At 41.9% G+C, this 13,422-nt stretch overlaps 1 protein-coding gene across 5 annotated transcripts in view; it reads right to left on the bottom strand.

The window, feature by feature from the left end:
- Nucleotides 1-13,422, bottom strand: part of ASAP2 (ArfGAP with SH3 domain, ankyrin repeat and PH domain 2) — a 344,117-nt gene that overhangs the window by 49,001 nt on the left and 281,694 nt on the right. For all 5 annotated transcript variants that reach the window (XM_040348639.1, XM_040348637.1, XM_040348638.1 and 2 more), the window contains one exon: nucleotides 1,625-1,728. In XM_040348639.1, the coding sequence (XP_040204573.1) occupies nucleotides 1,625-1,728 (104 nt within the window). The remainder of the gene's footprint in view (nucleotides 1-1,624; nucleotides 1,729-13,422) is intronic.

Below are 13,422 nucleotides of genomic sequence, written 5' to 3' on the forward strand. Positions count from 1 at the left end.
AGAGACAAGTGGAATAGAGATATTCCTATTATACACACACAGGGCTGGCAGGAATTTTCTGGATCATGCTCAGCGAGGTAATATCTCTGATAGATAAGCTTATTCAATCAAAGGTAATTTCATAGAGCCTACTTCACCCATACATCTCTATTCAACGTGGCAACACGAGACACACCCATCCGTCATAAATGCCCAAAATTTTACAAAATTAGACCCTTCTGGTCGTGTATAACTTATTTTATTCTTCCTAATTTTGTCAATCCGAATGTGTATGTTGCCTATAATAATACCTTTTGGACGTCATTGCTGACCCGGGTCTTTACTGACCCAAAAAGAAAAACGTTTTTTTACTTAATTCTCTTTAAATGCCAGCAAAATGGTAGTGTTAAATTGTACATTCACTGAGCCCCTAGACGTTAACACCTGGAAATAACTAGTTAATTAAGGTTTTCTCCCTTTATAGGTGAACTTATAAGGTCTAGGTGTGCCAGGCCGGATCTAGGGGGATGCTGGGGTGAGCAGCGCCCCCCAAGATTTCAGTTGAGCCGCCCGCCATAGTGCTGTGTGGAAGGCAGGAGAAGGAGCTGCTGGAGGTAACATTTAGTAACAAGCTGGTGCAAGCAAGCTAGCAACCAATCACTGAAGGAGCTCCCAGTCCTGCTCTCCATCCAGCACTATGCTGCCTCCTGCTCTCTGCTCTGCTGAAGCTGGGGGGAGGCAGAGCCATGGTCACGATCCACCTGTCCCATCCCCGAGTGTGTACCTGTCTCAATCCAGAGCACCAAGTATCATTTCTGTTTCTCTGCTATAATCATGAGTCGCGTCTGATGAATTTTCCTGACACCGAAAGAAAAAATGGTGACAGGAGAGGGAGCTCCAGCTTATTGACAGTCTCAGCTCAGTTCCTGTGTGAAGGGGGATTGTCCCTTATCTGTCCAATTAGCTCTCAGAGCTCTGCTTTTTGAATGGATGTAGGGTAAAGACGGCTTTAAATAAATCGGTACAACTTATGTAGGAAGAATTATTTCATCTCTGTGTATCACTTGAGAATAGTCACTTCACTGAGTATATGTAAGGGTATACAGTGGAACCTCGGATTGCGAGTAACGCGGTTAACGAGCATTCCGCAATACGAGCACTGTTGTTTAAAAATCCTGACTCGGTTTGCAAGTGTTGACCCACAAAACAAGCAGGATTCAAGCCACAGCGGTGTGCAGTACCATGCTTGGCCTGAGGTGGGGGCGCTCCGGAGCGAAGGGGAGCCGTTCGGAAAATCTGGGAAATACTCAGTTCCCGAGCTGTCCTTGGGGGTTTCTGAGTGTTTCTAATGCTCTCCGGTGCCCCCCACCTCTGGCCACATGCGGTACTGCATGCCATTGAAGTCAATGCGGAACTAATTATTTTCGTTTCCATTGACTTCTATAGGTAAACTTGCTTTGATATGCAAGTACTTTGGATTACGAGCATTCTCCTGGAACAGATTACCGGTATGCTCGTAATCTAAGGTTTCACTGTACAACCATTTTAACATAGATCTAAAAATAATAAAAAGCTTATAGTTAGCCATAAATTCTCAAAGTAGAGATGAAGACAACAATCTCACTTAAAAGAAACCACTGCTTACCCATCACTCTTCTTGTAGAGGAAGCCAGTCCTCTCAGTGCCATGTTCCTTGTTTCCCTGTGGCTGGTGCAGGCTGTATGCAGCGCTCTGGCGGATTTGGGAATCCTAAGGAATATAAAAGGGTTTAAAATACACTTCTGTAGTCTTCAAATAATTTAGCAAAGTCTGATATGTAGCGCAGATAGCAAGTCAACAAATGGATGATGGCGCGCACACACACACACACACACACACAAATTGTGCAATCTACTTATTATATGCTGAACTGTAAAGAAATATTGACATGAATGAGGTCACGTCATTAACACTGGGAATAATTCTGGATGAGGTTGCATGGAATCGATTAGGTGAGTTACTATTAAAGAAGAGTTCCAGGTATGGATATTTAATACATGGTAACTTTGCTTCAGCTTGGATTAATGTAACTTTGCATATACCACACCTTGCCAATACCCCTGGAAGCTGGAAATGACTAAATTAGACAAAGCTACTCCAGTGACCTCCACTTGCTTCCGGGTCCCATACCGAGCAGCTGCCCTGCAAACCACCCTCTGACTGGAGAGCGTGATGTCCCCCCACCCCAGCTCATCCAACCAGAGAACGCTTTGCAATGAGAAAGCATTCTCTGTGTAGCAGCCGTATCAAGTGGCCAACCTCCTGTGTTCACAATGCAGCAGGGTAGTCTCTTGGCATGGGACCCAAAAGCAACTGTTTTCTGATTGGACGAGGTGGGGCAGTGGTGTCTCACTCTCCACCTGATCCAATCAGGGAACGCTTTGCATTCATTCAGAAAACGCGAAGCATTCTCTGAATGGTGTCCATGTTGAGTAACCAAACTACTGTGTTAACAATACAGCAGGCCAGCTGCTCAGCACAGGACTCGGAAACAAGTATAGATCACTGGAGTAGTGGGGTCTACTTCAGTGATTTCCTGGTTCCATAAGTATCAGCCAGGCATAGGTGTGCGCACAGGGTGTGCCAGGTGTGCCTGGGCACACCCTTATTACCCTGTGTGGCGCAGATTCCCCGTTTAGACTCCTGATATTTTACCAAAGCCCACTAACAGGGCTCTTTAAAAAAAAAATATATAATTGTAATAAAATAATTCAAACCAATTGTAAAAATTAAAATAATAAAAATAAAAAACTTCTGGCACCATCCACTGCCCTACTGAAACCAATCTCTGCCCCAAGAACACCATCCACTACTCTACTGACACCGTCAGTAAATATACACATACACACACGTTTTAAAGGGGTTGTAAAGGAAAATTTTTTTTTCCCTAAATAGCTTCCTTTACCTTAGTGCAGTCCTTCTTCACTTACCTCATCCTTCCATTTTGCTTTTAAATGTCCTTATTTCTTCTGAGAAATGCTCACTTCCTGTTCTTCTGTCTGTAACTCGCCACCATAATGCGAGGCTTTCTTCCTGGTGTGGAGAAAGCCTCTTGAGGGGGCGAGCAGGAGTGTCAGGACGCCAACTAACACACAGCTCCTTTCTCTATCTGCAAAGTAGAGAGTGTCCTGACTTGCCTGCTCGCCCCCCCCCCCCAAGAGGCTTTCTCCACACCAGGGAGAAAGCCTGGCATTACTGTGTGGAGTTACAGACAGAAGAACAGGAAGTGAGCATTTCTCAGAAGAAATAAGGACATTTAAAAGCAAAATGGAAGGATGAGGTAAGTGAAGGAGGACTGCACTAAGGTAAAGGAAGCTATTTAGGGGGGGGGGGGAAACCTTTACAACCCCTTTAACTTTGGGGTGCACACCCTAATGCTATAGACTGTGCACATCTATACAGCTAGGTATGGTATATACATAGTTACATTGGTCCAAGCTGGTTCAATGCAACTATGTATAAAATATCCATACTTGGAATTCTTTAACTTTTTATAACAATGGTAAGAGGTATTTACATATGACTGTATAATTATATCCAAGGTTCTCCTTTGCAATGTTTGAGATTATATAAATCAGAATCTGTGTCGCTCATATCTGTGTCACAACATATTTTAGCAGAATATTAGGACATTTATGGGATTTTTAAGGTGCATAGACTAGTAAGTGAATCCAAGGAGATTAATTTAAAAAGAAAAGCATTTTTTTTTAACATCAGTAAAATTTGTATTTAAAAACAATGCAACAGGACAAACTCAGAATACAGTGCTTATGGGTAAAGATTGACGTTGTTCCCAACATGTTTTGCCCTGAAATTGGGCTTCCTCAGGGGATGAAGTCCCCTGGAAAACAGAGCTTTCTTATAGGATGATATAAAGAAATATATATATATATACACTATATATCCATAAGGACTGTAGTCTGAGTTTGTCGTGTTACGTGGTTTTAAAATTACAATCAGAACTGAGAAAGTGGGGGGGGGGATGAGTCAGAAGACTCTCTGCTGATCTGACATCTCTTCCTCTGCAGGCACCCAATTGATGGGCTATATAACATACAGGGATGTTTAATTCCTATCGCCCAAAAAGTCCTGGATGCCAGTTTATTTTTTTTTACATTTAAGGCAAGCAGCAGGGTTTAGAGCAAGTGGTCGACTCTCTCGTAAAAATAATCCGAGTGGCGATCACTTTTACAAGCAGCGGTAGAAGATGTTCCCCTCCCCGTCCCATCTGCTGGCTGATCACAGAGGAAAACAAAGACTGGAACCGCTCTGCATTCAGCATACATCACTTCTGGTTTCCCTGATGCCATTTTAAAAAATGGAAAGCATTTGATCACAACGATCTTGATGTGATCAAATGCTTTTAAGTGCAGAGGAGAGATCTAGGGCATCTGCTTTAAAAAATATATAATGTTAGAAGTTCTAAGAAATTTTCTAGCAAAAAATAAAAAGCATTAAAAGTTTACGTTGCGATAAAGCCCCTTTCATTTTAAAAAGCCCCAGATATTCATAAAAGCACCTCTGCCTAATAAAAAAACATCAACCCTTCATATTTTCCATCCTGGAAATTATTATTATTTTTTTAATCAGGACAAGTAGTTTAGCCCCTTGAACAAGTAGTTTTTTTAAAAAATTCACGCCCCTGAGCACATGAATCTGATGGCAAGCTGCTTCAAAAAGCCCTGTCTGGTTTTAACTTTAGCAGTAAATATGTAATGTCAGCTTGTCCAAAATTAGCTAAACGCCTCTATAAAAGAAGAACATGTGTTTTTTGTGCATCAAGAACTCTAAATAAATACAGCTCTGCCCGATATGTCTGCTAAGAACTACTTAGAAATAAAGTAGCAACAAATGTGCTTTAAATTTAACGTGCGGTAAAAAACAATCAAAGTTTTACGCCCATAAAAAAAGGTGTAGGAGCTTCTTTGGCGCGTTGTCGCACATATGAATGGGCTGTGCTATGGGCGACACGCCAAAAAAAATAAAAAAAAACACACATGGTGGTGTGAATGAGGCTAAACCTCCTATTTTTTATGCATCCCTGTGGCTTTTGTCAAACATGTAAAAAACATTCTAAAAGAATTTAGAAAAGTGCGTGGCTACTCCATTTCAACTGTAAATGAAGGCTATTGTTTAGGATCCTAAATATCAACTGACCATTATATAATGGGTATCATCAACTTTACAAATGTAACCCATATTTAACTTATTGTCATATACAGCCCTCAAAATTTCCACTCGCCTACTAGCATTTGGCGAGTGGATTTAAGCTGGGGGCGAGTGATGACAGGGCTGCATGACCAATCTCCCTCCAATCTGTGCCTACACTTAGAGTCCAGATGAGATTGGCGGCCGAAGAGGAAAGGTGCATGCTCGGGAAAAGTAGTCTGTTGAGCCGCGCACAGGTAGAGCAGTACACAGGTGCTCTTCTTACAATTCTCATTAAGCCATGGGACCTAACAGTATGACCTCTCTGAGCCTGCCCCCCTCCCCTGGGCCCCGACCAATGTAGCTGGAGAGCAGAAAGTAATGAGTGAGGTGGAGGATTGCAAAAATTACCACTCCGGTGCAGCGCTCACTGAAAGTTGCCCTGACATGAGAGCGGCAGCCTTCTAGTTTGTGCAGTTTTCTTCTCCTTGTGCTCTATGTAAGTGTCCAACAGTTTAGCCTGAGCACTGTGAACAGACTGGTCTCAATGTGTGCTGTGCGCTGTGCTATGGTGTCAATGGCTGTGCAGTTGTGTGGATCTCAGCGCTGGATTGTACTTCCTCCCACTGCGCTGCAGCTCCTCTCCTCTCTGCCAGCCTGAATAAAAGGGAGAAGTGGGGACATGCAAGCGTGGAGCCGCACACACAGGCTCCTGATGATGAGATGAATGGGAGAGAGAGAGAGGATGGATGGGAGTTGCAGAGGAGACCGCAAGAGAATGGGGAAGAGACCCAGTTCTAGTGCCATGTCCCTCTGGTCTGCCCCCAGTGCCATGTCCCTCTGGTCTGCCCCCAGTGCCCTGTCCCTCTGGTCTGGTCTGCCCTCAGTGCCCTGTCCCTCTGGTCTGCCCCCAGTGCCCTGTCCCTCTGGTCTGCCCCCAGTGCCCTGTCCCTCTGGTCTGCCCCCAGTGCCCTGTCCCTCTGGTCTGCCCCCAGTGCCCCGTCCCATTTTGTTAAAGTTGTTATTGGTAATATTTAATTTTGTAACTTGATTCTGCATAAAACATTGTCATTCCATGAGATAATCTACAAGGGCGTGTTTACAGGTTCAATTAGGCGCAGGGCAGTGTATGAATTAGGTGGGGCAACTGGTGGCGAGTAACTCTTGAGGCCTGGCTAGTAGCTCAGGACTTGAAATTTTGAGCCCTGGTTATATATATATATATATTATATATATATATATATATATATATATATATATATATATATATATATATATATATATATATATATATATATATTAGCCTGTCTACATAAAGCACTATAGGGGATCATTTCATTAGTTTAGTCACGTTGCTTCAAAGAAAAAACGGATGACGTTTACATCAGTTTCTCATCAGCTGCTCGTCAGCTTTTAGGTCAGTTTGTTTACATCCAAAAATGGATGTTTGTTTACATCTTTACATTTTAATCCAACAAAAGTAGGGCTTTGGCCATTAAAAACAAAAAAACAGATGTTGACGGATGCGGATGTAAACTAATGATCATCCGTTTACATGCATTCTTTCCATAGAGATGCATTGATATATGTTTTTCATCATCCACATGAGTAAAAAAAAAAAAATGGGTTGTTAATGCCCAAGTAACTTTACCAAGCCTAATTTTAAGCTTCTTTTGATGGCAGAGCGTATGGAGCGTACAAAACTGTCGGATTTTAGGCCAACAGTCTGTCAACGCACAATTCCCGTCGGAAAATCTGATCGTGTATATGAGGCTTAACTCAAAAACACCGATAAAATCCCTGCAATGCACATGGATCACCCAAACAAAAATCTGAACAGAAGTAATTTCTTCATTATTAAAGGAGAAGGTCACCTTTTAAAAAAATAAATGTACGTTTTTTTTTGCAGGAGCCTGGAAAGTTTTACACCGACATCAATGAACTACAAAAACACTCAACAGCACCGTGGTAGTTCATTGAGAACTACAAGCCGACAGCAGTAAAAGCTGCTGGTGATTGTAGTACATTCAGTCACAGAACTCAGCACGGCTGGGTTTTCTTTAGATTGTGGCAGTGAGTGGGGAGATCAGGGGAGTGCAGGGGCCAGTACATTTCATATGGGTCTGGATGTAACATGTTACAAAAGGTGTGATATGAATGTCTAATGGTGAGAAAGTTCTGAGAAATAGTTTATGAAGTATATCAGAAGGTAACGGGAATAGAGGAGTCTAAATTTGGATACCTCACTATTATTTTTGATACCCGAATCAATAAAGAACATTAAAAAATATATGTGTCACCATATGACATCTGCAGCTAGAATAATAGCATGTAAATGGAGAGAAAATAAGAGCCCAAAGGTTGAAGATTGGATATGTGAAATGAATGAAATACAATATATGGAAAAACAAATAAGAGAAGAAGGATACATTAATAGTCAAATGCCAGTAATATGGCAAAAATGGGATGAATTTATGCTCTCAAAAGAAATGGAACAATACTTATATATTGAAAACTGGGGAAATTTTGCATTGATTTTTACAGAAAATGACTTGACGTGCTGCAGATTGAAAAGGAATGGTTAATTTTTAATAACATCCAATTACGATATGGCTACAGTGTAGCAATTGTATAAACTATATTATTTGTTAATGCATCTGCACCTGATGAGGCGATAGTCGTTGAAACTTGTCGAGTCAATGAGCCTTTCAGTATCTATAGACTACCCTAGATGTATTATGTTACCATAACATGTTGTGATTTAGACAATTTTAATATTCGTTGTTAACTTATGTCTTTACATGGAGCCTGCTGGCCAAGGCATATGTATAACTTGTGTAACTTTATTAAACTTGCTTTTCTCTAAATGTATCCATTGTTCCACCTTTGTGCCTCAAAGTCCCGAACTCCCTCCTTTAAGATATAAATTGATTAGGGATGGAGACATTTGTCAAGGGTGTCTCATTTAAAGTCCTGCATTCCCCCCCCCCCCCCCTTAATATATTTTTTGTTAGTTGCTTTTTTTCCCCCTCAAAAGTGCAGTTACCCTTTATGTAGACATAGGCCCAGATTCTCGTATCTCGGCGTAAAACTATGCGGGCGTAACGTATCTCGTTTACGTTACGCCGCCGCAAGTTTTACGGGCAAGTGCTTGATTCACAAAGCACTTGCCTGTAAAGTTGCGGCGGCGTAGCGTAAATTCCCTGGCGCAAGCCTGCCTAATTCAAATGATCCGTGTAGGGGGAGTGGATCATTTAAATTAGGCGCGTTCCCGCGCCAAACGTACTGCGCATGCGCCGTCCCTAAAGTTTCCCAACGTGCATTGCGCGAAATGACGTCGCAAGGACATCATTGGTTTAGACGTGAACGTAAATGGCGTCCATTCCCATTCACGGACGACTTACGCAACCAAGGTAAATTATTAAATTTCGCCGCGGGAACGACGGCCATACTTAACATTGGTTGCCCCTTATATAGCAGGGGCAACTTTACGTGTCGCAAATCTAACGTAAACGTCGTATCTTCACTGCGTCGACCGCGCGTACGTTCGGGAATTCGCGTATTTTGCTAATTTGCATACTCGATCGGGAAAACGACGGAGGCGACACCTAGCGGCGGAAAAAAAAATTGCATTTAAGATTCGACAGCGTAAGAGCCTTACGCCTGTCGGATCCAATGGTTATCTATGCGTAACTGATTCTAAGAATCAGACGCATAGATACGACGGCCCAGATTAGGACTTACGACGGCGCGCATGGCGTTGTGCCGTCGTAAGCTCTTTCAGAATCTGGGCCATAGTTTGTATATGTGCCTTTGTATAAATGATCAGAAGCTTACATGCAGCCTATATAATGTCTATCTCTGGGATTTCAGTGGTTAGCTCTCCCCACTATGAATGCCCAGCTCTGTTTTTCTTAGTAATGGCAACGAGAATCTCACTCCGGCATGGTCTGTAATGTAGACTGAATGAAAAATAAATAATATGGCTTTCTGCCAGTCAGCCCTGGTAACGCATTGCACAACAAAAGCCTCCCAAGATAAATCACTCAGCTTGCAAATAGCTTGCACATATCCCAGGATAGGCTTAAAACTGTGTGACAGCCTGCTAGTGTGACAGGGATTATATTGCGGAGGTTTGTCTCTCTAAAAAGTAGACAATTTAGAGAATGTTTTATTCTCAAAATGTTTAAAGCAGGGAGAACTGTGATGTCTGAAAAAATATTTGTATTTACCTGCCTTGACACCAATGACGGGGCACTATTCCTCCCACTGACACCAATGATGGGTCACTATTCCTCCCACTGACACCAATGATGGGTCACTATTCCCCCCCACTGACACCAATGATGGGTCACTATTCCTCCCACTGACACCAATGATGGGTCACTATTCCTCATACTGACACCAATGATGGGTCACTATTCCTCCCACTGACACCAATGATGGGTCACTATTCCTAGTGTGACAGGGATTATATTGTAGAGGTTTGTCTCTCTCAAAAGTAGACAATTTAGAGATGACAAAAAAAAAACACTCTTGACACCAACGACAGGGCACTATTCCTCCAACCGACACCAATGATGAGGCACTATTCCCACTCACCGACACCAATGATGGGAAATTAACTCCCATCAATGCCAGGACATTTACTACTCCCACTGGCCACAGTCCAGCCCCTCTGAAGTCTGAAGGACAGTAAACAGGCCCTTTCTTTAAAAAGTTTGAAGACCCCTGCTCTAAGGTCTACAAGGTCTGGTGGCCATACAAACTTTGATAAATCTTTCCCAATAGGAATAATCAGTCAATAGTGGACATCACAGTCTGATGTTGGAAGTGGAATTCAGCAGATGGGTAGATTATTTTTCATAACCCTGTTTAAAACCGGCAACGTCATAATGAGATCAATTGAAATAAGATCAAATTTAACACTGAATCATCTTGGTTCTGCTGATTGACATAAAACAATCAATTTTCTGTCCTGGATCTAAACCAAGTCTAATAGATCGAAAGAGAAATTACGGCTATTGGATTGGTTTCCGATTCAATCATCCTGTCCAAATTGCACATAGATCGAATAATAAAATTGAAGTGTATATGGTTGCCGCAACTTAAAGGGGTTGTAAAGGTAAAAAAAAAATCCCTAAATAGCTTCCTTTACCTCAGTGCAGTCCTCCTTCACTTACCTCATTCTTCGATTTTGCTTTTAAATGTCCTTATTTCTTCTGAGAAATCCTCAATTCCTGTTCTTCTGTCTGTAACTACACACCGTAATGCGAGGCTTTCTCCCTGGTGTGGAAAAAGCCTCTTGAGGGGGGAGGGGGCAAGCAGGAGGGTCAGGACGCTCTCTACTTTGCAGATGGAGAAAGAAGCTGTGTGTTAGTGGGCGTCCTGACACTCCTGCTCGCCCCCTCAAGAGGATTTCTCCACACCAGGGAGAAAGCCTTGCATTACTGTGTGGAGTTACAGATAGAAGAACAGCAAATGAGGATTTCTCAGAAGAAATAAGGACATTTAAAAGCAAAATCGAAGGATGAGGTAAGTGAAGAAGGACTGCACTAAGGTAATGGAAGCTATTTAGGGATTTTTTTTTTTTACCTTTACAACCCCTTTAAGATATGCTCTGTCGTTGCTAGAATTATTGTTTTCTGCAGATTTTTTGAAGCACTTATAAAATTGTTGTGCTTTTGATCCCATAACTTATTGCCTTAAAATATAGTCTTTTTTTTTTTTTAATAAATCAAAAAAAGAAAGTGATTTTATTTATTTATTTTGCACAACCGGTACAGAGCTTTGGACATAGTGTACCATGACTAATACATTAACATTTAGGGCAAGATGAACAAGGCACGGGAAGATGGTACACGGCATACAAATGTCATATTCATTGTAGACATTCTGCCATTATACACTGCTAGCTAGTACAAGTTCTATTATCTGTGTGTTCTGCCATCCTTGAACGTAGAGGCTTGTGTAAGTTTGAGATAGGCACAAGTCTGCCGAATCTATTCACACACAATGAAAAGAAGTAGCAATTCAATAATTAACATTTGCAGACTTTCGCATACGGTTTAATTTATTGTAAAATAGGATTTAGAGGGAAAAAAAAAAAAAGAAGTATTCAAGAATTATTCTACAAAGTCATGCCAGAAACGGCGTTGGCAAACATTTTGGTACTACACATTCCAAATGTAGTGCAAATACTTTTCTCAAAAAGACGCAGATCTAAGTGCTGTGAATGGGAGGATGATTTAACCTATTAAAAGGAATATCTGGGGATAGAAATACGAGAGCTGTCACTGCCGACTTGCTAAAAATAAATAAAAAATAAAAACAAAAAAAAGGAGCAGACTCCAGGGCTGTCATTCTCATTCTTGCTTCTCTGCTACAAGCAAGTAGCCAGTAAAGACTGCCCTTCCATTTTGCATGCTTGCTCCTGGTCAGGGGCTCCAAGCAAGTCAGCAACAGCTCCATAATGCCATGCTTATAAGTCCCCTTTAACCTAAATAAGGGCACATATAAACATTGTGTTAAATGCAAGGGATCCCACCTCTCCCTCATTACAGCTTGTATTTACTGAACCATTTCTCAAAACTTGTTGAGTCTCATGAAGATACAGGCCCAGATTCTCGTAGATGGGCGTAAAACTGTGGCGGCGTAACGCATGTCATTTACGTTACGCCGCCGCAAGTTTTACAGGCAAGTGCTTTATTCACAAAGAACTTGCCTGTAAAGTTGCGGCGGCGTAGCGTAAATCCCCCGGCGCAAGCCCGCCTAATTCAAATGAGCCGGGTAGGGGGCGTACAGCATTTAAATTAGGCGCGTTCCCGCGCATGCGCCGTCCCTAAAATTTTCTGACGTGCATTGCACTAAATGACGTCGCAAGGACGTCATTGGTTTCGACGTGAACGTAAATGGCATCCAGCCCCATTCACGGACGAGTTACGCAAACGACGTAAAATTTAAAATTGCGACGCGGGAACGACAGCCATACTTAACATTGGATACGCCACCTAGGGGGCATGTTTATCTTTACGCCGCGTATCTCTTACAGAAACGGCGTATCTTTACTGCGACGGGCAAGCGTACGTTGGTGAATCTGCGTAACGACTCATTTGCACATTCTATTCAATGGAAGCGCCACCTAGCGGCCAGCGTAAATATTGCACCCTAAGATACGACGGTGCAGGCCGTCGTATCTTAGGCATGTTTAAGTGTATCTCAGTTTGATTATACACTTAAACATACGACAGGCTTAGATTCGGAGTTACGTCGGCGTATCTACTGATACGCCGGCGTAACTCTTTGTGAATCTGGGCCACAGTGCCTAAATAAATTCAATAGAGATATGTATTCCCATTATTTGGTTTGTGGTCCTTTTAAGGGGGATGAAAAGAAGAATTTTTAGGGTCCATGTACGCTGGCTTAAAAAAACAAAAAAAACAAACAGTGCTCTAGTCATAAGAAAAAATAAATAAAAAATATCTAATTTTGAGCATTTTTTGTATTTTTTTTTCTGCCAGAAAACTGCTCTCTAAAAACACACAACAAAAAGGATTTTATTTCCTTCTGTAAGTGCTGAAGTAAAAAAAACGCCTCTAGACCAGCCTTTTTTTAATCAGGGTGCCTTGGCAAAATACCTAAAAATTGCCCAAAAACGGTATACAAGCCAGCGGGTGGATCAAGGCTTCCCATTAGTTACATAAAGATGCAGGTTTTCATTGTGCATTATTACAACCTTCTAGCTGCCAGTGTCCTGAGAACCAATGATGTCATGGGTTAATAAGAAGGACCCCTCTCCTGCCTCTCGTTAGTACTGGGATCACATTAGCTGAGAGAGTGAAACCGAAAGAGAAACTTTGGAATACTAATCAGTACCAGTGCGCAAAGGTGCATTTGCCCCCTCCCTTGGACTACAGGAGAATCAGTATGTTGCAGATAGAGAAAGGAGCTGTGTGTTAGTGGGCGTCCTGACTCTCCAGTAGTCCAAGGGAGGGGGCGAGAACGACACTTCACACCAGGGAGAAAGCCTTGCAATACTGCATAAACTTTTCCAGGTCATTTGTGTAGTTTCCCTGTTGCCATTATGATTTTAAAAGAGTTAACACAGTTGATTGATAATAAATGGCTTCAGCCAAACACTAACCTTAAGTGTAAGAAATGTTTTTGTGTTATTCACATTCTCTGAAAAATGGCCAAGAAACCATAAATTCTGCCAGGGTATGTAAACTTATGAGCACAACTGTATAATATATATAT

The sequence above is a fragment of the Rana temporaria genome, chromosome 4 (genome assembly GCF_905171775.1).
Source record: "Rana temporaria chromosome 4, aRanTem1.1, whole genome shotgun sequence".
Classification (NCBI taxonomy): Eukaryota; Metazoa; Chordata; class Amphibia; order Anura; family Ranidae; genus Rana; species Rana temporaria.